Raw genomic sequence first — 25,518 nt, forward strand, 5'->3', positions numbered from 1 at the left:
GACAGAATCGCTCCATGGTGTTTTAAGCCCCCAACGTAGACTTCAAGGCAGCACATTTTGCCATGATGATGCAAGCATGCACGCAGACACACACACACCACACACACACACACACACACACACACACACACATAAATGTATAAGTAGGCTATATGGTCATATAGGTAATATGTCAGTGTTGCGTTCAGAGCGTGTTTCCACTGCCTCCAAGTGGCTAAAAAAATCTGTTGCAGATTTAATGAAAGTGAAACATCAGGAGTTCCCCTTTAAGTAGAGTTAGAAGAGTACAGTAACTATAAGAGTAGACATGACAGTATATTACAGTTGAGTGTGCGATAATGTAATCACGTGGTCTTTGCAAACAGTGCGACCTTGCACTGATGTCTGGTAGAAGTACCATATCATTTTCATGTTGAACCAATCAGCAGAGAGATTGGGATTATGTGACTCCTTATTGGTCTTTTGGCTGCAGCATGTGTTATCTCATGCTGCAGCGATGAACGGACCGTTCTTGGAGACTATGAAAGATGATAAATCGTTACAATAAAACTGAACAATTCGCAAATAAGTTGCAGACAGCTTTTAAAGAAAATGGGTGGAGGCCCTGCGTGATTTGAATTGGTTCGCATTATAGGAAAGGGGCGGGGAATCTGCTGGCTCGTTTGGCTCCTCTGTGATGAGATGCAGCTGCAGGAGGAGAGAGGCTGCTGCTGCTGTCTGAGGAGGAGGAGGCGAGCTGAAGAGGATGACAAGTTAGTCTGCGTCGCACTCAAGTTCAAGAAAAAGTGCCGTTCAACAGTGTTCCTCACTTTTGACTAATGAGAGCCACACGCAGAGCACTTTTATATCCAGAACCCATTTTGGCCCTCTTGTTTGCATGCCTTTAAACCTTAATTACAAAGGTGATTAAAGCAGGAAGATGTTCTGCTGCTGGTTAAAATGGACACTTTGCCTTCTCGGGCTCATCACGACGAGCACCGGCTCACCTGACGTTGCACCGGTGGCTTTTGGAGGCGAGTCCGGCTCCGGGATGCTGCAGACAGGTAAGAGTGGTTACACCTGGGGGGGCCTGGAAAAAAAGTACTATGCTACTTTGTTTCACAACATGGTTTTTACCAAGTGCGACGTCAGCTTTCCGGCTAATGTTAAATTTACACTATGGCTTTCAACGGGGAAATGGGGCAATTTAGGGTTTTTATTATTCAATTTCTTTGAGTGTTTTATGACATTTCATATGTTAACAGCAACAAACACTGAAAATAAAGCCCCCCGCGTTTCCTTTTTTAATTAGTGTCTTGCAACCAAATTAATTTTAGCTAGCTGCTGCGAACTTAATAGCGCTAGTAGTGGCAAGGTAGCACCAAAACCGTTCAACTAAAAGTCTTTTTTTGGTGTTGGTTGCTTGCATTTAAAGTCAAGGAATCTTAAGCTAAAGGTCTAAAGAAAGTCTAAAAAAGAACCCACTAAAGCATATATTCTGCTTTTGTGACATTGTACCTCTCTTTACCATCTTCTGTAGGCTATTCTGTGATTTCCCACGATTTCTCATGCCAGGTGTGCTGATACACTAATAACAAAAGCTGTACCCCCGTGAAGGCTCTTTAACACCCAGTCATAACAGCAGGCTGATGTACAAGTCCGGTTTTATCAGCTGGAGCTCATTACATCGTTTGTGCAGTGCAGTTGATGTCCAGATGACTTCTCATCAGCCAACCCTCCGATACTCAGCAGCTTCAGTCAGTCCAACTTGGATGCAGTAACTATTTTCATTTCATCTGGTGTGAGAGGGAACCCAAAACATGTGTGGACTGAGTGAATGAATTGTTATTGGCTGTGAAGACAGAAGGAATTCAGACCTCAATCAAACAATAGGACTTTTTCACTTCAGGCCAGTAGCATTTAATGGCTTTATTCTCAATTGATATAACAGCTTCTCAAAGAAAAAGACACTAATTGAGAATTGTTATTAGACCACACTTTAAATGATCAGCCTGCTGCTATTTATTCTGCATTACAAATCTACTCACAAGTTCGAAGCCCTTAAAACCCAAATTTGGGGTGTTTCGTGAACTTTCACACTGTAAATGCTTCACTGACCTGGCAACCATAAACAGTGCTGAATTTATATTATCGCTGCTGTCTTGCCTCTCAGTATGCACCTTAATAGTCAAAAACCATATAAAGGCCAAAGTTGCCAAACCCCTTTAATAGGGCTGGGTACCAGATTCAATACTTTAAATGCACCGACCGAATTGCCTCTAAAGTATCAAGGATCGAAAAATGCTTAGTCATTTAATAACCAATTTCAATACCTAAGGAGTAAACCTCCAATAAGCACGCAGCATGCTTCTACCAAGATCTAATAATGCTGCTGATTGGCTGTGTAATGTTACACGTCGTAGAGACACGCATGTGTTTTTATTTATGTCGTAATGTGTAATGTTGTAATTCCTTTTTGTTTAATAAAATTGGTATAGAAAAAAGTATCGTTTATGAACCGGTATCGGGGTCACGGTATCGGTACCAATATCGGAAATGTTCTAACAATACCCAGCCCTACCCTTTAAATCAGTTTGAGCCAAGATGTTTTATCTCTGATGATGAATTGAAGTTTCAATGTCTGTGGAACACACACAATTCAATGAATAAGTTTGCTTTTACACGGCTCAAAAGAGATGTTTTAATTTGCTGAATACATCGTGCACACAAAAGGTCTTTTATTCTCCATTAAACACAAAAGGAATCTGAAGTCAAAACTCATCCACAGTTATTAAATGACATGGAATGCTTTCCTTGGTTAATCACAACATTGTTTTCCGCAGCCATCTCTGTTGTCTCGTCAGTGTTTTCGGTGTCTGGATCCCCTTTTGTTTTATTAGGACTGTTGATACAGTGACAGCGGTATCTATGCTGTAGCTCTACGTTGTGTTTCCGAGCGGGATTGGAGGTGTTTAATCCATCCATGAACTGTTGAAATTGATCTTTTAAATTGGAGCTCTGCCCGGCGCCCGAGTATGTCATGTCTGGAATTTCACAGCATCACACATTGTTTATTTTCCAGTTTGGGTTTCATGACTTTTCCTCATTGCTATCATCTGAATGTTGGAGGCACACACAGCAGACCCAAACAGAGATGTCAGAGAGCAGGGAATCAGCTGAGAGTTTGGATTAGGCCGGTGAGCATGTTGATTGAACCTAGCCCATTGAATGTTTTTACTGTGTGTTTTCAGAGAGTTACTGTAGATGGCAGATTGTGAAAGCCTTGTGTAAACTTCCACTGCATATCACTGCATGGGCTGATAGTTATGTAATACTGCTGTGATAATTGTCTTGCGTGTACTTGTTAGGTTTTCTCAGTTAAATATTGCCTTGTTCCAGATGTAACTGAGCTCATCTGTAATTTCTGCAGATACAACGAATCAGCACCTGGATTTGTGATAGTGAGTTTATCGTGTGTGTGTGTGTGTGTGTGTGTGTGTGTGTGTGTGTGTGTGTGTGTGTGTGTGTGTGTGTGTGTGTGTGTGTGTGTGTGTGTGTGTGTGTGTGTGTGTGTGTGTGTGTGTGTGTGTGTGTGTGTAAAAAGCACTAAATAAATGCAGCCATTTACTTTATTTACACGTTAAGATTCATGACAGGCATCATCTACAAACTGAAACTACTAAGTGAGTACAAGTTACTGACTGTGCAGGGAGCTGCCCATAACTTGTTACACAACTTGTTTCCATATTGGCATGATGAACCAATTTCGGACTCCCAAGATGAAATGATTCTATGTGACTTGGAAATAAATCCATCCTCCAACATCCACCAGTATGGTACTGTAATGCATACTGTGCATTGTAGTTTTCTGTCATTGCCAATTTTACTGCTGTTCTTCTCCATATCCCTGCATTTATACACCTTCAATTCAATTGGAAAAAAAAACATGTATCAAGTGTATTGGCCTGATTTATCATAGTTGTACACATAAGGGAGAATGTGAGAACCTATCAAGTAACCTTCACTATAATCTGTTGCCTTCATATTTGAACCCTTTAATGACTGTGATACATCACATATTCTGTACAGGAAGCGTTCCTTCTCCCCTTAGGTTTGATGAACTGCACTCATTTACACCTCAGCATTTAAACCAAAATCCCTCTGCAGGTGATTTATCTGTTCTAATGTCATTATTGTCAACCCAGCTCTGATTTGACTTTGTAGCCTCTGTCCTTGTGTGCTGAGAGCAGTATGCACCAATCATCCTGATAGTGAATACCAGTAGATAACTCTCCGGACCTAATTCCATCCGACGTGAGTTTGTGGGGGTTCCATGTACTGATCCAGTAGCCAGGTTTCAAACGGTGAAAAATTAATTTCCAGATTTCAATGAAACTTGCTAAGGACATTCCTGAACAGCAGGGGATGAATCTTAATGTTTTTTGCTGCTGTGTGGTGCTGTGAGCATTTTAGCGCCACCATTAGACCAGAATGTCGTATTGCACATGTTCGATATTGCCATTTGTATTTTCTGAGCATGCTCATGTTCCACAGAGGATAGAGTGCCACCTTCTACAACTTTGCTTGTACAATAACAGATTTTCATGAAAAATTATGTGGATATCCATGGTACCCTGAAGGCAAAACCACTACCAATCAGCTTAAAATGTCCAATTGATCTCAAAACTATAAAAATCTAATTAAATATTCAGACCTAATTCCTGCTCTCTAGAGGATGAACCCTTTCCATTCTGGACACTCCATGTTTTCCTCTGTTTTCCTTTCAAGCCAAACTGCCTACTTTATGTGCAAGATAGCTTATAATTTAATTTGTTGTTGTCCAATGACCCCATGGACAAAGCGCGGTCCATAAAGAAACATTTTTCCGAACTTAGTGTTGATGACATTCTCTGTCTGTCCGAGACAACAGGTAGGCAAAATACCGGTGGCCACAAATAGCCATTGTTTGTTTTAATTTTAAGAAACAGAAAAACTGTAATAAACAGAAACATTTCACATTCTTTATTTTGTTATTTGTTATAATTTTAGGTTTTTTTTTTTTTTAGTTTACCATATCTCATTAGATGTGACATGCTTCACATATGCTTCAAATATGAAGAAATGCATATATCATCAGTAAACATTGATTCTGTGATCATTCACTTAAAAAAAAAAGTCTCTGATTTTATTTGGTTCGAAAAATCACAACTGAATCCACCCTTCTGATTTGATCAAATAGATCCCAAACAGAGTTCAAAGTTTTGAAAAACCCAAAGGGCAGGTTTGACCCAGATCAAATGTAAGATTGGTTTACGTGATCTGATCTTAATTCGGAATCCCTCTTTTGCTTTTGAAAAACCCATTTCCAAACACTGGGCCTCATTCACCAACCGTTCTTACGAAGAAATGTGTTCTTAAACCCTTCTTACGAACTTTTTACGAAGATTCTGACATTCACTAATGTTTTCTTAACTTGGATTTGTTCTTAGCTAAGAACAAAATCTACGATCACTGAAAAGCACTCTTACGCACATTTGAGTGATGACAATTTGCTCAATTTTATTTGCTCCATTTTATTTAATTCTACAGTCGTTTACAATGATAGTATTGTACTGTAATGTATTTCTGATCATTTGTTGAAAAAGAAATCATATTATGCAAAAAACACTAACACTGCAATTTACATTAGCAGTTAAACTGATTAAATCTTGCGTTATTTGGTGATTGATCGCTATTTATATTGCCAAAATGCAGTGGTAGAATGTAACAAAGTACAAATTCTTCGTAACCGTACTTAAGTACATTTTTCACGTGTCTGTACTTTACTTAAGTAGACTCAATAGTGCATAGCCTACTTTTGACTTTTACTTTGTTACATTTTGCAGCAATTATCTATACTTTCTACTCCACTACATTTCTACAATGTTCCGTTACATTTTCTGATCAGCTTTCCCCCCGCCAAAACGTCTTCCTGACCGTCACACATTTGTCTCAGCAGTGAAGTTTGGTTGCCGTAGATACTGTATATATGGGGCACCGCCGATCCAAGCCGGCTCCGGTGCTCCAGAGCCCGGTGTAGCGCCGCTGACCCTCGGTAATACAGCCTCCGGTAAAAGTGAAAATGAAAACGTTTGTTTTGTATTATTCCCGTTTTTAAATCATAATTGCCATCTATTTCTCTCCACAGCGTCGTTTACTCCTCCACCAGGCTGCGTAAGACACGTTCATATCTTCTTTATTTGGCTGGACCTCTTCACATCTCCCCATCTGCGCTGCTTCACACACTTTATTTGCTTACTTGCATGGTTAAATAAAATAAAATACATCCATGAATAAAACCAACCGCATTCCGATTCTAACAACACATTTCCGTTTTTATGCTGGTTAGGATAGGAACTTTTTTTAAAAGCCAGGCCTTGTTTGTGGTAGTGGACACCTTCTACTTTTACTGAAGTAAATATGTCTCTGGTTATTTGTATACTTTTATTTAAGTACTGAGATCCACCGCGGCTCCGACAATCTCCGAAAACCTGTCTCCCAGGAGGTGCACAGGAAGTGTCATGTCCTTATATGGGAAATTGCGGGGCGTTTTCTTATGCTAATTAGGAACAACTGACACGCGCTTTCAGTTACGAAGACGTGGGATTCATCAATCCTAAGAACACAGGTGCGAACAAATCTGCTGTTTAAGAACACGTCATGAATCCGACGTAGACTTTTCTTAGGAACCTTCTTAAGAACATATTTCAGAGAAAACTTTTGAAAAACTGGGCCCATGAGTTTTTGTCATTTCCAGTCCATCCAATCATCCATCCATCCATCCATCCCTCTAGTCAGCTATATCCAGCTGTGATATGTGACTCCCATATGTCAGGAATAGCTTACTGTAAACTCTGACCCTATGAGATGGGTATCGCTAGAGCACAGCATGCAGAACAGCTGTTGGGAAGAGTGCTGTGATGTTTAAAAGAGGTGCGCCTGTGTCTGAGTGTCTCCATACCTCTCAGCAACGCCCATCCACTCACCTTACTGCTACCCCAGCACTAACGCTTTCTTCAGAAGTGGGAATTGCTGACCAGCCTTCTTGACCTTCTGCGTGAGTGTTAGTGGAGATCTGGAACTGAGTGGCTGAGCTGTCTTTTCATGTGTCTCAAGTGAACACTTTGGCAATTTGGGAATGCAAAATTTCACAGACTATGCTTTAGAATATCCAACTTCAAAAACCTTTTGCCCTGCTAGTGGTGGGGCGGGCCTAAAGATGTCTGTCTGACTTTAACTTTGAAACCCCACAGAAGAAATCTCCAAGGCTACCAGGACATTTGATGTGAATTGTGATCCCAAGAGGATTATTCATAATTACAATTTAGGTGGGATCCTGACCAAAGCTATGACTAATTAAAAGTTGATCAACATAAAATTAATTATCAGCAACATTGTTGTTATTAAACATTCACTGCTTTTTCTTTGTCTCATCATGGCGTAGTCTATGATTATTAATTGCATTTCTTTAGGTTTTGGACTGCTGGACAAGCAATGTGGTAAATATTTGGCAGATTAATTGATAATGAAATTGTTAGTTGCAGCCCCCTGATCTTAATTATTCTTTCCTATTTAGGTCAAATTTAGCCTTGACCATCCTGAAGTTTCTAGTGACCCTCTGACCTTTTCATTTAGTGGCATTATCCCAGTTGGTCCAGAATTCTTTCAACTATGTCATCTAGTGAGGAGTTTACCATTACGTTTGCTTAGTACAGTCTTGCTCCCAAGATTTTAATGACCCCCTGAACTTTTCTCTAGGCTCCCCCTCAGGACAAACTTAACGTGTATCTCCACTACTGGTTAGGGTCTTACAAAATGTGTAATTATCAGTTTCTTTCATTTATTTATTTTTTTACTTTGAAGTGTAATGAACATTTTCAGCCTCTTCGTTTTCTTTTTTTTGCATGCTGTGTGTCCTCATTACAAATTGAACCTGCATTTCAAACGGTGATTTAAGAAGGCGTTACTTTATTTACAAATGTGACACACAATCACATTTATGTATGTATGTATGTATGTATGTATGTATGTATGTATGTAAGTCTGGCAGGCACACTATAAAGTAGTTTTTTTTCCCCCCTAACTCAGTCTACATAGAGAATAGTCGTCATTCAAATGAATTATGGTACACTTTGCAGCACTTATGTCATATGACCATGTCCTCAAATCAGATCAAAAGCACAATACCAGCCATGTCCCTGAAACATTAATGCTCTTCCAGTAGGTTGAGCTCATGATGTCATTGCCAATATAATGCCAGATCCATTGGCAGGCATCTGCATCCAATGAAACGTGATCTGGGGCCCATTAGCCAGCCTTAACCAGGCAGAGGCCCACATGCTGTGGCTTTGGTGGTGTAACATTCCTACAACATACACAGACTGGGTCGTCGGCCTGGTTCTGGGTGTGGAGTAGGTTACAGCTTGTGGTCAGCCTGTGAGCAAAAGCGGGTGGAGAGAGCTAGGTGCAAACCACATGTTGGATCAGAACCTCCTTCCTCGTCTGTAATCTCTTCTAAAGCCAACTCGATCCAGATGGCAGATAGAGTGGGTTGATAGTGTTCAGATAAAATGCCTCAGATGTTTGGCACCAAAGATGAATAAAAGAGTCATTTTTTTTATTTGTTATTTTTTTTACATTTACAATGTGTCCTCAGTGACCAATTTGTAGTGTTGTTTCTCAATGCGTCTCCCATCGCTCAGTCACCGCAAAGAGCCTGCAGAGTCGCATTACAGCCTGTCAGACACAAACACAGATTTATGTGGAAAGGGCAATTTAATGATCTGGTGTTTTGTCCCAAGCTATGCTGTTTGGGATTCCGCTTGACTCGAGTGTTGACGCTCTTGATTGTGTCCATTGTCTGTGCAGCACTTGCAAGTTTCTTTTTTAGCTTGCAAATGTTTAACACCTGCCTTGCGGTGTTGAAAGAAGACCTGATGGTGACAATGTGCACCTGGTGTTACAGGTAGTACCTGCTTAAGCTGCCGTTAAGCAGTGATGTTTCTTTTTATTTAAGGTGTGTCTTACTTGTTGAACAACCACATTTGCCCATTTAAGCACCATGGAACTGTGATAGTAGAGCGTTCCATAAATGCTGGCTGCTGGCCAAACAGCCGCCTACTCATTTACGTCTCGCCGGCTACTTTTATTATATGAATAAAATTAGTATTCCGCTAAAATAGTTTTGATAAACAAGTTGCTATTGCGTTTTTACGACCACTAGCCTCTGCTTCAAAACAATTTGAGCATTATGATAGATAGGCACGTGATAGAAAACTGTCTGTATCAGTCAGTCCTACCCCCCACATGCACACGTGTGCCGTTTTGTCATGTTGCACTGGTCGTCTTGTAAAGAACCACCATTGTTGCCACCATCTTGTTGTCAATTGTCATGAGCAGAGGGTTCAGTAACAGCACTTGGCATGAGTTTGGTATGAGTGTCTTCAATCCTGGCAGGTATGCAGACCTAAATCTGGTGCAGATTGGTTTCTATTAGCAGTGCCTGACTTTATTTGGCAACTATTTGCCCCGTGAGACACATTTAAACTATCATATTATTGTTATTCATCATTAAAAAAAAAAAGTCAAGGTGGAGCCAGGAGGGCAGTTTAACTGCTGCAGCTGTGACATGTTTAACTGCCTTAATACGCTTGTGTTCCGCAAAATAGATGCCAGGTGATGCAGCGAGACACACACACACACACACACACACACACACACACACACACACACACACACACACACACACACACACACACACACACACACACACACACTTAATTCCTGTCGTTGCCGGCTTGCCGCACTGTCTCCTGTTTTACCTCAGTTCACTTTTTTCTTGCCACATAAATTTTTTTTTAAATATTTTGTGATTCCTTGGCTCTTACATAGACTCCCTGATAGAGACACACATACATACTGTTCTGTTGATCCCTGTGTAACATTAGCAAGGTGCTCTGCATGGTAAAATAAACAGTCGTATAAAACAATAAATATATGTCAGCCGTCTTATCTAGGTCAAGTTTAGACTTGCTGCAATTGGAACCTATGGTGAGAGAGGCTCATGTTGTCTTTATAAACCTTGTATTTCTATACCGATACATCAATACTGTTTTTTATTAAAGTAATGAGCATAAGACAACTGACTAGAAAGAACCAAAAAAAAAATGTTGGTCAGATTTTGATAGGTTATTATTATAGCTCCCAGAGAATAAATAATGCATTCAATGAAGATTATCTCATAATTGTGCATTTATATTGCAGACCATTTTTTTTTTTCTTCAATGGCTTTTGCCTGAACTTAATATGTGATAACTGTCTTTGGTATTCTGAATGGCATACATAGGCTACTACATTAAGCGATAGCCTATCTTTTATGTAGAAATCCAGATTCAGTATTATGGCCTATAGGCAGGAAATTCCAATCAGACACACAAGAGTGAAACAACTAATATTTTTAAATACAGATTTTTATATATTAAAGCACGCTAGCACGCTGTACATTACAGATTACATTAAAACAAAAAGGAGCAAACTACGCGTTTCGGACACTAGTTTGCTGCTTTTTGTTTTTAATGTGATCTGTTAATAAAATAGTGTCGGTGGCTTTTGGCTTACTCTGCACCAGCTGGCACAGAGGAGAGAAGCCCTGCTGAGCACAGGGTATCTTCAGTTCTTTGTTAAATGGCACCACCTCTTGGCTTTGGCATTTTAATTATTATTTTCCTTTTATTTACTGTTGGAGAGCCTTCACCACTTTTGAAACCCTCTGTCTAAAAAGAATGAACTAAATCTGCTGAATTGAATAGGTCTCTTGGTTAGGTGAATAGTGTGATAGGTTGAAATGAATAGCCCTTGACATGTTCCTAAACGTCCTCCATTATGATGAACATGTGCCGATGCTTATCTTGGTTTGGCTGAACTTGACTGATGAAGGACCTGAGGTGACACCTATGTTATGACTAACAGAACTCGAGCAAATCCTACATGGGGCAGCCAGAGGGAAAGACTCAAAATTACTTTTTATTTTATTTTTTTTATTTTTTTCTTCTCTGTGGGTGAACCATGCCCTCACCTATCCTCTTAGCTCCTACCACTCCTATGAGCCGCTGTCTGTCAGGACCCTTTGACCCGGTTAAGCTTTTGTTTACTTTAATGTGATTGATTTGTTTTGAAGTCGCGGCTCTGTCCGGTGGGTTGCCTTCACTGCCCACATTTTAGTCCAGACTGCTCAAGGTTTATCAGCCCTGAAGGGTTTGTTTCTGGGGACCTTGCTTTCTTTATTCATCGCCTGCATGGCACTGTGCCACTCTAATCAAAACAGTTCCTCCAAAAAAAAAAAAGAGAGACATTAACCAGCTTTTTTGTGCTTTGTGTATGAAAAAGTGTGCCTTTGTCTTTGTCAGTATGTAGGTTTGTTGCCCCCATGTTTGTCTGTTGGACACATAAGGCTGTTCTGTAAAGATAAAGGTGGCAATTAGTGCCACAGCCAGATCACTGTATCTAATCAATTCATATTTGTTAATAAATTAGTCCTAAAAACATAATAATATTGAAGCAAGTGAAGAAATATGCCAGAGCAATAAGAATTCCAAGTTGTTTTCAGTAGAAATAAGCTTTCCTAAACTTTTTAAAACTTAATACTATAAAAAGTTGGTTTGCATTGAAAACTAAGAGAAATTATCCTACTGCCTTGCCAGATGTTGTCACTCTTTTGAGAAAGTAAGACAAACAAAAAATACTTAGTGTCATTTACATGGACACGTTATAGTGAAAACTACTACTTTATCTACTAAGAAAAGTTACTTTATCTGTCATTAACATAGACACATGTAAATGGACTGTTTTTATATAGCGCTTTTCTAGTCTTAACAACTACTCAAAGCGCTTTAACATAGTTAAAGAAACCATTCACACACATTGATACGCTGTGGCCAAGGCTGCTGTACAAGGTGCCACCTGCTCATCACACTCGCACACATTTACACTCCAATGCACAGCATCGGGGGCAGCTCGGGGTTCAGCGTCTTGCCCAAGGACACTTTCACAAGGGACTGCAGGGCCATGGATTGAACCACCAACCTTCCAATTGGCAGGCGACCGCTCTACCACTGAGCCACAGCCACCCCATGTAAGAGTAAGTTTCAAAGAAACAACCTAGATGTCATCACCACTTCTATTGGCATTAAATATTAGCTATAGCTATTATCCTATTCATATAATTACAAATGTTGTTCTTTGTCTTTCATATTTGCCATGAACTTATGCAATGCCACTGCCTTTAACTGTACAGAGTGTACGGACATTGCAGCCACATGCACATGCTCACAAAAAAGCCTGTGAACAATGAACAATGGAAAGACAGTTGGGATGCACACAATGCAACTGATTGTACCTATTTCAGCCTCTCAGTCTGCAGTGCATTCTCAGGAGACATGAGATTGTATGTCTGCAGACTGACATGTTACAGATAAAGGCTCCGCCAGCTACATTCCTCTCACACTTTTTACAAGCTCAATTTACATACGTTTTAACCCCTTTTACACACGCATACTCTTAGGCCCTGTTCAGACCTGGCATTAACATGTGTCTTGGGTGAGCCGATCACTAGTGGACAGCTCTAAGTACAGGTGCGAATGCACCTAAGTTGTATTAAGGACCAATTGAGATCCGATCACTCAGACCACATTTGAAGGTGGTCTAGGACACATGTGGCCAAGGAATGCCTACTCAACTGACGACCACTGCCTAAGTGTAGCGTTCTTAAATCGCATAAGCTAGCTTTGTCGATGCCTGACAATTTCAAATATCCAATATACAAACCCCAATTTCAATGAAGTTGGGACGTTGTTTAAAATGTAAATAAAAACAGAATGCAATGATTTGCAAATCCTTTTCAACCTATATTCAATTGAATACACTACAAAGACAAGAAGACAAAGACAAGAATCTTGTCTATTCATCTATTTCATCAGTTTGAACATTACGTATCTTAGATACGTAATGTTCAAACTGATGAAATAGTTTTTTTTTTTTTTTTTTAAATCTTGACTTATTTTGAATTTGATGCCTACAACACATTCCAAAAAAGCTGGGACAGGGGCATGTTTACCACTGTGTTACATCACCTTTCCTTTTAACAGCACTCTAAGCGTTTGGGAACTGAGAACACTGATTGGTGAAGCTTTTTAAGTGGAATTCTTTCCCATTCTTGCTTGATGTACGACTTCAGTTGCTCAACAGTCCTGGGTCTATGTTGTCGTATTTTGCGCTTCATAATGCGCCCCACATTTTCAGTGGGGGACAGGTCTGGACTGCATGCAGGCCAGTCTAGTACCCGCACTCTTTTACTACGAAGCCACGCTGTTGTAGCATGTGCAGAATGTGGCTTAGCATTGTCTTGCTGAAATTAGCAGAGACGTCCCTGAAAAAGACTTTGCTTGGATGGCAGCATATGTTGCTCCAAAACCTGTATGTACCTTTCAGCATTAATGGTGCCTTCACAGATGTGTAAGTTACCCATGCTATGGTCACTAACACCCCCCCCCCCTCCCCATACCATCACAGATGCTGGCTTTTGAACTTTGCGCTGATAACAATCTGGAGGGAACTTTTCCTCTTTGGCCCGGAGGATATGATGTCCATGATTTCCAAAAACAATTTGAAATGTGGACTCGTCACACCACAGCACACTGACGGCATTTCTGGATGTTGTTGCTATATGGCTTTTGCTTTCCATAGTAGAGTTTTAACTTGCACTTATGTCAATGGTTTTCTGAAGTGTTCCTGAGCCCACGTGGTAATATCCTTTACATAATGATGTCGGTTTTTAATGCAGTGCCGCCTGAGGGGTCGAAGGTCACGGCATTCAGTGTTTGTTTTCAGCCTTGCTGCTTACGTGCAGACTTTTGATGATATTATGGACTGTAGATGATGAAATCCTTAAATTTCTTGCAATTGTACGTTGAGAAACGTTCTTAAACTGCTGGACTATTTTCTCACGCAGTTGTTCACAAAGTGGTGAACCTCGCCCCATCCTTGCTTGTGAACGACTGAGCTTTTTGGGGATGCTCCTTTTATACCCAATCATGCCATCAACAATTAACCTGTTCACCTGTGGAATGTTCCAAACAGGTGGTTTTTGAGCATTCCTCAACTTTCTCAGTCTTTTTTTTTTGCCCTGTCCCAGCCTTTTTGGAACATGTTGCAGGCATCCAATTCAAAATGAGTGAATATTTACAAATATCAGTTTGAACATTAAATAAAGGCGTAATACGTACATTACCATTGGTGTAGTGACACAAGGTAAGCCAGTGACAAATTTATATTATAAATAGGTAAACCTTTTATAGTGACTAGCGCACAATTAATCAAATTTTAATCTGCTCGTTCAATTTTTGCTTGATGATATTTAAAATGCGTCATTCCGTTCATAGAACAGTTTTTGCAAAGCCAGTCTAGCGCTCCATAAACCACTGTTTGATCACATGTCTCCATGAGCCAGTCAGAGCTGTTCCCTGCCTCCACCGCGCAGCTTAATTTCTAGATGTAGACAGTCACAGAGGACAGAGTAACGTGAGGAATATTCCACAACCGGTAGCAGTCGGTCATCATAAGCCGGTCACGATGTTTACCAGTTTACCAGTAAACGCAACGTTTTGTCCCGTCTGTGTTGTTTTTCAGACAACAGCAGTGACCAGTGCTAGTTTGTGTCTTTTAGCTCATAGCTTTAGCAGCAGACTGTTGTTGGACGTCCCGCTGTTGGAATCCTACAGTGAAATACAGACACACTACACTGTTTAGCAGTCAGCATTTTGGGCCTTGTATAATCCAGTTACTACTGTGGCTAACGGTAGGCTAACGTTAGCTGCTGTGTAACGTGTTATTAGTGTTTACTAGCGTGACATTCAGCGATGTTTATGTTGCCTCTAACGTGGGTTTCGGAGCATCAGAGCGCAACGCAGACATGTAAGTGGCAGTGTAATGAGCCACAGAAATCCGTGTAGCTATTTCGTCTGGTAGATACCAGGCACCATATGCGCCGTTAACGTGAACAGAAAATTGCATTGCCTGTATCTTTCACGGCAAACATGCATGTGTGGAAAGCGGTCGCACAACAGCTGAAATGGCATACTCCTTCACAGTATCCTTCAATAAAGGAGGAATGTAGCACAATATGGATGTATTAGTAGGAATGTAGCACAACATGGATGTAAAAGCAGTTATAATTATATAATTATGTGACAATAAAATTTTGTTTTGGCTAAAATCAACAAATAATCGTGATAATTAATCGTGATCTCAATATTGATCAAAATAATCGTGATTATCATTTTGGCCATAATCGTGCAGCCCTAGTACCTTATCACAAAAATCGTTTTAACTGCAAAATTTTAATACGCAGTCCTGCTAAAAATTGTAATTAACTTTTCTTTAAGATTTGGATTACTGCTTAGCTGTGACGTTAAAGGTTGGTCATCATCGTCACTGTCTTTGTCTTTTTCCCTGTTTTCTTTGCCTCCCTCTTTCTTAAGTTAAGCTAAAGCGAGGATAACCTGGTTCTCGTGACCCGGCGGTGTTCTCATCTCCCCTGATTAGGTGAGAGTGAGGTAATGTGCTGTGGTCTGTGCTGCTGACAGACATGAAGAGAAAAGCACCGGTATTTGTGCTGCTGGCGCCCGCTCAACCAGACATATGCCTGTCAGGATGTTTGAGTGTGGTTGCCATTACTATGTTTTAGGGCTGTGACTTGTTGAGATGAGTCTACGCAAAACAGGTCAGTCTGAGAACATACTTTATGTGAGAGGACTCATTTCACAGCGTTCTTTAGAGTGTCCATCAGAATGACAGCACATTCATTACATGTTAGATTGAGTCTGATTTAATTCTGGAAAACAATCATTTCCAGCACGTTGACACAGTTTAAGAAAGAACATAAAATGACAGAACAGTAGGTTTTATAACTATATTACACATTTAATGTTTAATGGAAAACACAAGCATAGAGGCCACTATTCCTACATTGGAACGGTTACATTTTCTGATTTCCAGATTCCTCATGTTGAGACAGATGTCTTCACTGCTTTACTTATGGAACACGGAGTGTGACAGAAAATAATCTTCCCTGTACTGGTCTGACCTTTCAGCCAGTCTTTGGTTTATTGGCGACCTGAAGAGTAACCAACTCAACTGAACTTGACTCTCAGGGTCAGGATCCATACAACACAGGGCTGTTTGACAGAGCTGAGCGAGTCTTGTAAAGATTTTTACAAGAATTCTTTACAAGCACTTTAATGACTTTGTCAATGTTACTATGTTGTCTTACCCCATCCACTGTGGTCTGTACGATAATGATGACCTTAACAAGACAGGGCCGTGGTTATGAGGGCAGTGAAGACCTTTTAAGGTCAGGAGATCTCATAGTGGAATACTCTGCTGTCTTTTTTCATTTTTGCTAAACTTTATTTCACATACAGAAATAAAAATCAATTTAAGTCAGATGGGACTGATAAAAAAATCTGACTGCAATGTGCAGATGGTGGTATGGCACTAGTGACTTGGAGTACAGTGATCATGGCAGTGTTTCCTCTAGCAGTGGGGGCAGATCTGTCGGAACAAAAATACAATCCTGCTGGTAGCTGACTTCCTAAAATAGTCTGTATTTTCATTTAAAATTGTTTTTATATACATTACACAAAAGGCATGAAAATACAATTACTTTTACCTATTTTGGTCATATACGATATTGACTGCTCGGATTTTTGCGGTTTTGTTTTTAATCTTTTGCGTGGTTGAAGATGCATCTTGGTTGCTTAGTGATAATCATAGTCTCTGTCAGAGAAACGTAACTAGCGGTCTCGAGTAACAAGTGTGGGCATCACCGATGGGCCGAAGGCAAAGCCAGAGTCGGTAACGTAGGCTACGGCGTGGATGGACTCTGTTCTGAATCAGAAGAAAATCACCGGGCGATCGCTCTGTGAAAGGCGCAGTAGGCTACACGTAGATGGTCGGTAGCTGTCTACGTGTTCATTTAACTTTATACATGCTACAACTGGCTGGAATCATTGCACACATCGTCTCCAAGGAGTACACCAGCTGTAAAATGTCCTGGAGGAAGTTCATGCAGCAACTGGCAGAGGAGCTGAGAGCGGAGTTTATGGAGGAAAGAAAGGGAAGCGGCGCACGGTCCGAACAGCGCTGCGCACCGCAGCAGACACCAAAACGGAGGCAGTGCCTGCCAGGTTAGGTTATAAATGTTCAAATAACATAGCCAACTTTTAATTATTTGGCTGTGAATTATGTTGAATGAATTTTCCCCAATATGTTTCATGAATGTATGAAATAATCACGGTTTAGCCTACTATGCCATGATCTGATATCAAGGGCGTTGTATTGAATCAACAGCCACGTGCAATTTTTGCTAGCAGGTGAAGGTGAAACTAAAAATGAGCAAGAACTATAGACTAATAAAAGCTTAAATGAACTGACAATATTAGTTATAAGACTTACAGTTCTCAAGGATGCACACATGCCATCTCAACCGGGTCCTCCGCATAGACTGTCTCTTTTTTCTTTCTCCCTTTTCTCAGAGTGGGACGCGTGCCCACTCGCGTTGTGAAGTGCGTGTCCGTGCTGTTCTCCGACGTGCTTTCTAACAATCGATGACAGACTGCTTTATTTCTGATACCGTGGTGGGAGGAATCTAACCGTGGCGGACCGCCACTTGCCAATCAACATAGAGGACACCCTGCATGGTCTGAGGATGACATTTAAAGTTCTGAGCATCGAAACTTTGTGAATAAAGGGACGTGACTGAGTACAAGTGATTGACAGTGTGCAGGATTATTTACAGCCGAGGTGTATGAACCAATGGATAAATTACTCAATTCATTGTCTAAACTGTTGTAGATTTTCTGTTGACTAACTAATTAATCAATTGCTTCAGCATCAGTACCTGTTGTATATTGAAGTGGAAATGTCCGTATTGTCCATATTGAAACTGAAATGACTAATTAAAAGCTACATCTGCAGCTCTGTGAGGTGGTGCTTTGAGGTCAATGCTAACATGCAAACAATATATGTTAACGTGCTGATGTTTAGCAGGTGTGATGTTAACAGTGTTCATCTTATTTTAGCGTGTTAGCATGCTTACATTGCTAATTGGCACAAAACACAAAGTGCAGCTGTAGCTGATGGGTCATTGGTTTTGCTGGTTTTTGGTCATAAACCAGTCGTGGAACAATTCAATTTTTTTTTTTTTTATCCTGAGGGGGACATGAATGCCTGCACCAACTTGTATGGCTGTCCATCTAATAGTTGTCAAGACATTTTACTTAAAACCACAAGTAATAACCTCTTGGTGGTGCTAGAGGGAAAGTCAGGGGATCAGCAAAGTCTATAGGATTCATTGTCTCAAACCTATGAATGTTTGAACCAAATTTTGTGCCAATCCGTCCTGCAATTGTTGAGATACGTCTGGGGTTGGGGATTAAGCACGGTTAAAATGCTGACACCGGGACATAACAGTCTGCAACCACCGTTAGAAAAACAACACCGATGGTACGTTCACTTGAATGCATTCAAAGTAATTGTAAAATATAATAATCTGGCGGTAGTTTATTTTTTTTTAAATATTTTTAAACATACAGAACATACAAACACAATTGAACAAGAATAACAACCCTGTCCCACCCCCCACCAGGAAAGAAAACAAAAAAAAAACAAAAAACAGGAATCGGGAATCCCACCTTGCCTAGTCACTCTCCTCTAATTCTTGTGATGCTGAGGTCACCAAGACCGATACCTGCGCTGCTGCGTTTTTCCATAGGTCTATAGTAGATAATTTGGCTTTGTTAATCCTTGCTGTAGAGAGCTCAAGCATAATTCGACATCCGATCCCATCAGATATTATTGATGTTTTATTCCAAAACTCGTGCACCTGTTCACACTCCCAGACCATGTGCAGGAAAGTTCCAGTTTGTTCAGGTTGGCAGAACGTGCAATAGGGAGTAGGAATGGCTTTAGAGACGTATCTCTTCTGGGGAGTCCAGTATATCCTATGGCATATGTTGAAGTGGATCTGCTGGTGATTTGGGTTCTTGGAACAATGGGAAATGTTGTCCCAGACTGTCTCCCAATTAATTACGTTCCCCTCCGGGCTCAGCTCTCGCTCCCATTTCTTTAGTATTGGGAGTTCTCCTACGGATACTTGCATCAGTTTAGCATAAATCTCTCACAGGAGAATCAACAAGCCATTTAATGATTGGGTGCATCTCAATACTGTTCCCCCATGGTACTCCATAACATTTTAGGGCTGATCTTAAGCGAAGATAAAGGAAGAAGGATGTCCTAGGGATCTCAAAGCTAGCTCTCAGGTTTTCAAAACTTAACATACCTTCCTCATTGAATAGCTGGTCTAGAGTGTAAATACCTCTGTCACTCCACTGCTTATAAACAAAAGGTTTGTTATACCAGACATTAAGTGTATGTTGTGCCAAATTGGGGTATTCAAATGCCACTTATTGGAGTATCTTAGTTGCTCCTCGACCTGTTTAAAGTTGGTCAATGTGTTGGTGATAATAGGGCCAAGGGCTAGCATACACGTTTTTGGACACACACCTGCAAAGGCAAGGTCTTGCAGTCTTAGACGTCCAGTGAGCTTTTGCTCTATTTCTCTCCATGGGACTGTAGATGAGGGGTCCATCCACACTCTGAGGGCCCGTAGCTGAAAAGCTCTGTGGTACACTTTAAGGTTAGGGAGGTCCAGGCCTTCCATGTTTGCGGTACGTTGCAGGGTAGAGTATTTTAGCCTAGGTTGTTAATTATTCCAAATATACTGCCGAATTACGGTATATCTGACGGTAGTTTTTGTTGTTTAACAGCAATTTACCACTTACCATTTACCTTTAGCACCAGTATTGGAAAATAACCCAAACGATACCCAACCCTACTTACGTCTGGACCAAAGTAGTGGATTGAGCCATGTGGCTAGCGTGGCTGAAAAAAGTAATTCTCATAGTGAGAAACTTCTACGACCGTTGGCTGGTTAAACCCTTTATAACGGGTATTTTAACAAACAAATCCTGTCCCCTTTAATAGGGTTGTTAACTCTTAAACCTATTAAAACGGGACTTTCACTTGACAGCAGTATCATGAGTATTTGACACAGAACGGGTCTATTACACACAATGTTTAACTTAACTGCGGAGTGTTTGCCTCATGAAGACCGTAGTGATGTTGTACTGTTTGTACAGAGGTGTCAGCTCTGCCAGTAGTATGGTGTCGTTCCCATACACTGATAGGCCTGGATCTTATTTAATTTGTTAGTCTGAAAACACATTCATGTTCCAGCTTGAAAAGAAGGCGTCTAAATCAGGTTGCTTAAAAAGAAATGTAACATGAAATGGAGCAGATACACTATCAGTTATGTAATTTGAAAACTCTGATCTGTTTTTTGACTGTGTCTGCATGGGTATATGTTTCACAGGTAACAAGTATTTAAGGGGGCTGTAAATAAAAAGAAAATATTCCACTCTGTTCTGAGAGTTTGAAGCTGCTATTATTGTTTTCTTTGAAAATAGACCCCTCTTTTAGGTGGAAACCGGTTTTTACCCATCCCCTGATCATCTCTCGGTGGGTACTGGGATCCGGTGGTTTGTCTTCTGTCCAACACACACCCCGTTTTACTCCTTGGATTTCCACCCCAATTGAGATGTGTTTCTCCTTCAGTGTTCCAGCAGGCTTATTATCTTACTCACAAACTCCCTCGGCCGTCCAAAAGCCCCATGTCTGCTTTCCTCATCTCATGTAAAATACTAATTTACAGGCCGTTCTGCCCTCCCAGCCTTGTGCAGATTTATTTTTCTAACTGGTATGTAAGACACATGTAGCACAAAGGATTTCTCTCCCATCTGTTTGCATGTTCAGCTGACACAATCCTCATCTGGCTTTGTGGTTCTTGGAATTGCAAAAAGGCGGTCAGAACATGACAAGGAATACACAATCCTTTTAGATAGCGTTAATGAGCATGTAATCACAAATAATTAGCTCACATTCCTACATTTCTGTTGATCTGAAGCTAAAGCCTTTACATAAATCTCACTAAATATCTGGCTTGACATGGTTAAAGACCTTCTCATGTTTCTTGTAGGACACAGGCCAGTGGATTACCACAGGTGCTGTTTATGTGTCAGGTCGGTCCGGCTTTGGGGACCGGCTGTTTGCAAAGTCGACTTCTCCAGATGTACTTGGAGCTCGTCTGTTAAGGCCCTTTCATGTGTTCTGCAGCCTCCATACAGAAGGTGGGGTCCAGGGATGGATCCCGGCACAAGCAGATGTGCATTGTGCCTATGTGTCCGCTCGATGAGAAATGAAACGCTTCTCATGCAAAGCAAACTGTCAGGTTCACATCTGTGAAAACATGCAGCTTATTTGCTTTTGCGGAAATGTCGGAATCTACAATTGTTTACCGTTTTGAACAAGAAGGTGTCATAGTACTGCTGTTTTAATTAGAGTTGCTACTTGATAATAGTCATTGATGTATCTGTCTTCATTCATGTCTGTCATTTCTTCATTTGAATTATTTGTAAAAAATAAAAAAAAAACGACAGCAAAAACAAATTAATATTGTTATTGCAATGGCAATCTGTCTGTCCACCACTTTGTCTTGGACAATATCTCAGCAAGTATTAGATAGATTTCCATGAGATTTTGTACTAGAGCTGAAGATCTTTGCCCGAACCCGACGGGACCCGACTGGACCCGATGGGTTCGGTCTTAATTTCTATTATTTTACACGGGCTCGGGCCGGGCTCGGGCCGGGCTCGGGCTTGCGCTTCGGGTTGCATGGTAAATGAGTGGTCAGCTGATGCGTTTTGATTAGCGTGAAAATGGATCCTGAGGAGGTGAAACGGAGGCTGGTCTCTGGAGGACTTAGTCTGTTTCTTTGTTCCAACTTCCAAGTGGCCTATAGCCTCCGTTAGTCATGAATAAATGATGTTAAAACATGTATAAATGACTCATTTTTTACGAAAGACAAAGGAGCTGTGTGCGTGGGGCGCAGTCTCTTTTTTTTTTTTCTCTCCCTTTTCCGCTGAGTGGTGCGTGTGCCCGCTCGCGGTGTGAAGTGCGTGTCCGCGCTATTCTCCGACACTCTAATGATGCTGATAGACGGCCTTTTGTAAACGGGTTCGGGCTTTTAAAAAGCTGTCAATCAAAATGTACTTGTCGGGCTCGGCCCGAACCCTGTCGGGCTCGGGCCTTTTCGGGCCGTACTTTGAAGGCCCGATTACAGCTCTATTTTGTACAGACATGTACTGTATGGTGCCCAGATGGTAAACCTTAATGATGTTGGTAGTTCCCCGACTTTTCCTGCACCACCATGAGGTTGGCATTTTTGTTTTTTAATGATATTTTTCAGTAACTATTGGATTGACTGCCAAGAATGTTCAATCGCTTTATGATTCCCGAACTTTTTCTCGAGTGCCATCATCCGGTGTCCAATGCTTTTGATGTCCAAATACCTGCAAAACTAGTGACATTTGCATTCAGTTAAGTGCTAATTGTATTATTGTACATAGGCCTATGGTATATTTTTTTATAATTCTAGCATGCCTAACAACATCTGGAAAGGGGACTGCCTATCAGAACTATTTTCAGCTAACTTGGGTGCATTTGCAATTGTTTGAATGTTGATTAATGTCAATTGTTAATTTTTATTTATTTTTTCTAAATAAAATTATTATTTTGCCCAAAGAAAAGCGGTGCCTAAATACAGCCTCAAGGAGCCGCTAGCATGGCTATAGATATCTGTTGGTAAATTACTTAATCCGTTAACCCATTATCAGCTGCATCACTGAGCCAGTGAGCAAAGGATGTCTAGATGCCGGAGTTGAAAGTGGCTAGATTTGGTTGAATATGTGGTTCAATTGTTTTGTATTTTAAAATAAAATGGAACATGGGTCAGTAGAATTTCTCTGCTATAGCAAATGGCGAGTGCTCACTAACATAAAGTTAGGACCTGCTTCACATGTAAATGTTCTTGAAACAATGTTTATAGATGTTGAAAAAATCTTTAACGTTTCACCCAATTTTGACTTGGATATCTGAACAGAATTTGTCCTGCAAATAACCAAATCAGTGTTTACTGTGTACATGTGGCACTTTATAAGTTGCATGTAAAGATATGCGTTGCATGTAAAGATATGCGTTATCAGAACAAGAAGCCACATACAGTTAACTGCAAAATTATATAAATCATTAAAATGTTATAGATGGCTGACTATATGCATATCAACTTTTATCATGCCACTTGAGGTTCTTACATGGAATCTAAATTCCTTTTTGGTTGTGTGTTTAGTTGCACTAACATTGACCTTAACCTGAGGGACCTGAGGGTCATCATGCGTAGGGGGGAGTGGAACTAACCTCTGATGGATGGCCTGGATTCCCCACTGTCACACTGTCTCTCTCTCTCTCTCTCTCTCTCTCTCTCTCTCTCCCCCCTCCCTCCCTCCCTCCCTCCATGTGAAGCTAATGTTACGCTGCTCTGAGCTATCTCATTTGGCAGTTTAATGTCTCAAGTTCAGTACCTGTCATTACATTAAAGCAAGAAAAAACATTTAGATGAATATTTGACATTGGTGATACCACGGTTTGCATAGTTTTGATGTGCAGAAATACCCCCAAGCACTACAGGGCCACAACCATATCATTAGTGCTATTCAATCCTGCAAAAAACAGCAGGGAATTTGACCCAAGGGGATGTTCATCACTCCATCCACTTCCTTTGGTGTCATCTGACAATTTTTTCAACAGGCAAGTTTAGAAGCAGACTGGGGCAAGTGTTGACTGGTTGTCTTCTACGTTTCCTATCCCTGAAAGAGGGAACTCTGACATTGTCTCTGGGAACCTGTTGTGTGTTGAAGGCTTTAGCGAGTCCTTAAGCATGGTCGTTTTTCACCATGGATCCATTATGCCGTAAAATGGCATTCAGACGTTAACAAAAAATGTTTGGATTAGCTGCGCCCCTGGGTCGTACTTAAATATTATTCATCCCTAGAGGGGAAATGAGAAAATGTTCGAGGAGGCTCACAGTTTTTTATGAAAAAAACTATTTATTGTTCTCATTTTGATTGTGTTATCCAATTAATTTTCTTTAAAAATATAAAATAAGAAATTTGTCAGGTTTATGTTGAGATATTTCACTGGATAAAAGAGAATTTTACTTCTGGAGGTATGAGACTAAAAGTCATGGGGTCCTGCAGATGTAAGGCTACTTTGATCAGGCAGGGACTCTTCCTCCCGTCCAGTTTATGCCACCATAATGTTACATTGACTTTGCTGATGAGTGGCTCCAGTGTTCTTAAGGCCCTCTTTGAAGAGATTACAACGGTAGTTAGGCAAGAGAAAAACGGCACAGGAAGTTTTTATGTCTCTCTCTCAACCCTCCAGGACTGAGTGATTAGTCGCTCTGGATAAGCACTCTGAATACATGAAGCAAAAGAACCAGTCCTGCAGGCTTTGCTGTCCATCCAGTGAGGGACAAAGGTGCTTTAAGATTAATTTAGCCTAGAAAACAAACAAAACATAGGAATATACTGCAATATGTGTCCATATTATCAATGGGAGTAGACTGGATTAAAAACGGTTTCCAGAGGTTCACATTACAAAGAATGTATCATAGTGTTACATGTTGAATGTCTTTTACTTGCTACTGCTACAACTTCAGTTTCAATTTGTGTCCAGATCCCTCCTGTTCCTCTAGCAGTTACTTTCTAACATCATTCATCCTAAACACACTTCTCGTGGCACTGTAAATACCCCCTCCAGTGTGCACATATGTCCTGCCTTTTCCAGATGAGGAAATGTTAAAGGTTTTCATGACAAGGGTCCATATCTACTGTGTTCTGAGCCAGTTGCTGGGCCTTGTTACAGCCTAACAGCATAGCTGTTATATCCATTCAGTCCACTTAATTCCCTCTGTGTCCTGCATTGGGCTGTAGGCCCAGTTAACAAGCCTGTCTTCACACAAACACAGATTTTACATAAGCTCACTATATCCTCTGTAAGGGACTCTTGAAATAATACCCCAACATCGGATCTCTCTTGCTCTCTGATATACCTCATAAAGTCAGCAGTCTGAGGCTGTACTGACAGACGGTATTTGCATTACGGTGCCGCATCTGTGAGCATTTCACAATCTGCTGTTCAGTTAAAGCTTAGTGTGGCAGTAGGTGTGCTCATCACTCAAAGCTTTGTTGATGACTTACTGATTGAGATGTTTAGGAAGACAGAGTTTCTTATGTTTCCTGTGTTCACTCCAAATTTCCATCTCTCATTTCCTACTTATCTGGCCCGGTGATTTCCCGCCCCCGTTTTCCACCAGGCAGGTGGAAGTCTTAATCTTCTACCTATTTGGGTTGTCTGTCTACCAGAGCAGAGCCCAGTAATTGTACTAGGATAGTAATTGAGCTATCTGTTGGTCCGTCTCAGACTATTAGA

The 25,518-nt window shown here is 40.7% G+C and overlaps 1 protein-coding gene across 1 annotated transcript in view; it reads left to right on the forward strand.

The window, feature by feature from the left end:
* Positions 1-568: 568 nt before the first annotated feature.
* Positions 569-25,518, forward strand: part of LOC120545851 (collagen alpha-1(V) chain-like) — a 110,048-nt gene continuing 85,098 nt past the window's right edge. The window contains exon 1 of the mRNA XM_039780472.1: positions 569-1,043. Coding sequence (XP_039636406.1) covers positions 920-1,043 — 124 coding nt within the window. The 5' untranslated portion in view covers positions 569-919. The remainder of the gene's footprint in view (positions 1,044-25,518) is intronic.

The sequence above is a fragment of the Perca fluviatilis genome, chromosome 17 (genome assembly GCF_010015445.1).
Source record: "Perca fluviatilis chromosome 17, GENO_Pfluv_1.0, whole genome shotgun sequence".
Taxonomy (NCBI): Eukaryota; Metazoa; Chordata; class Actinopteri; order Perciformes; family Percidae; genus Perca; species Perca fluviatilis.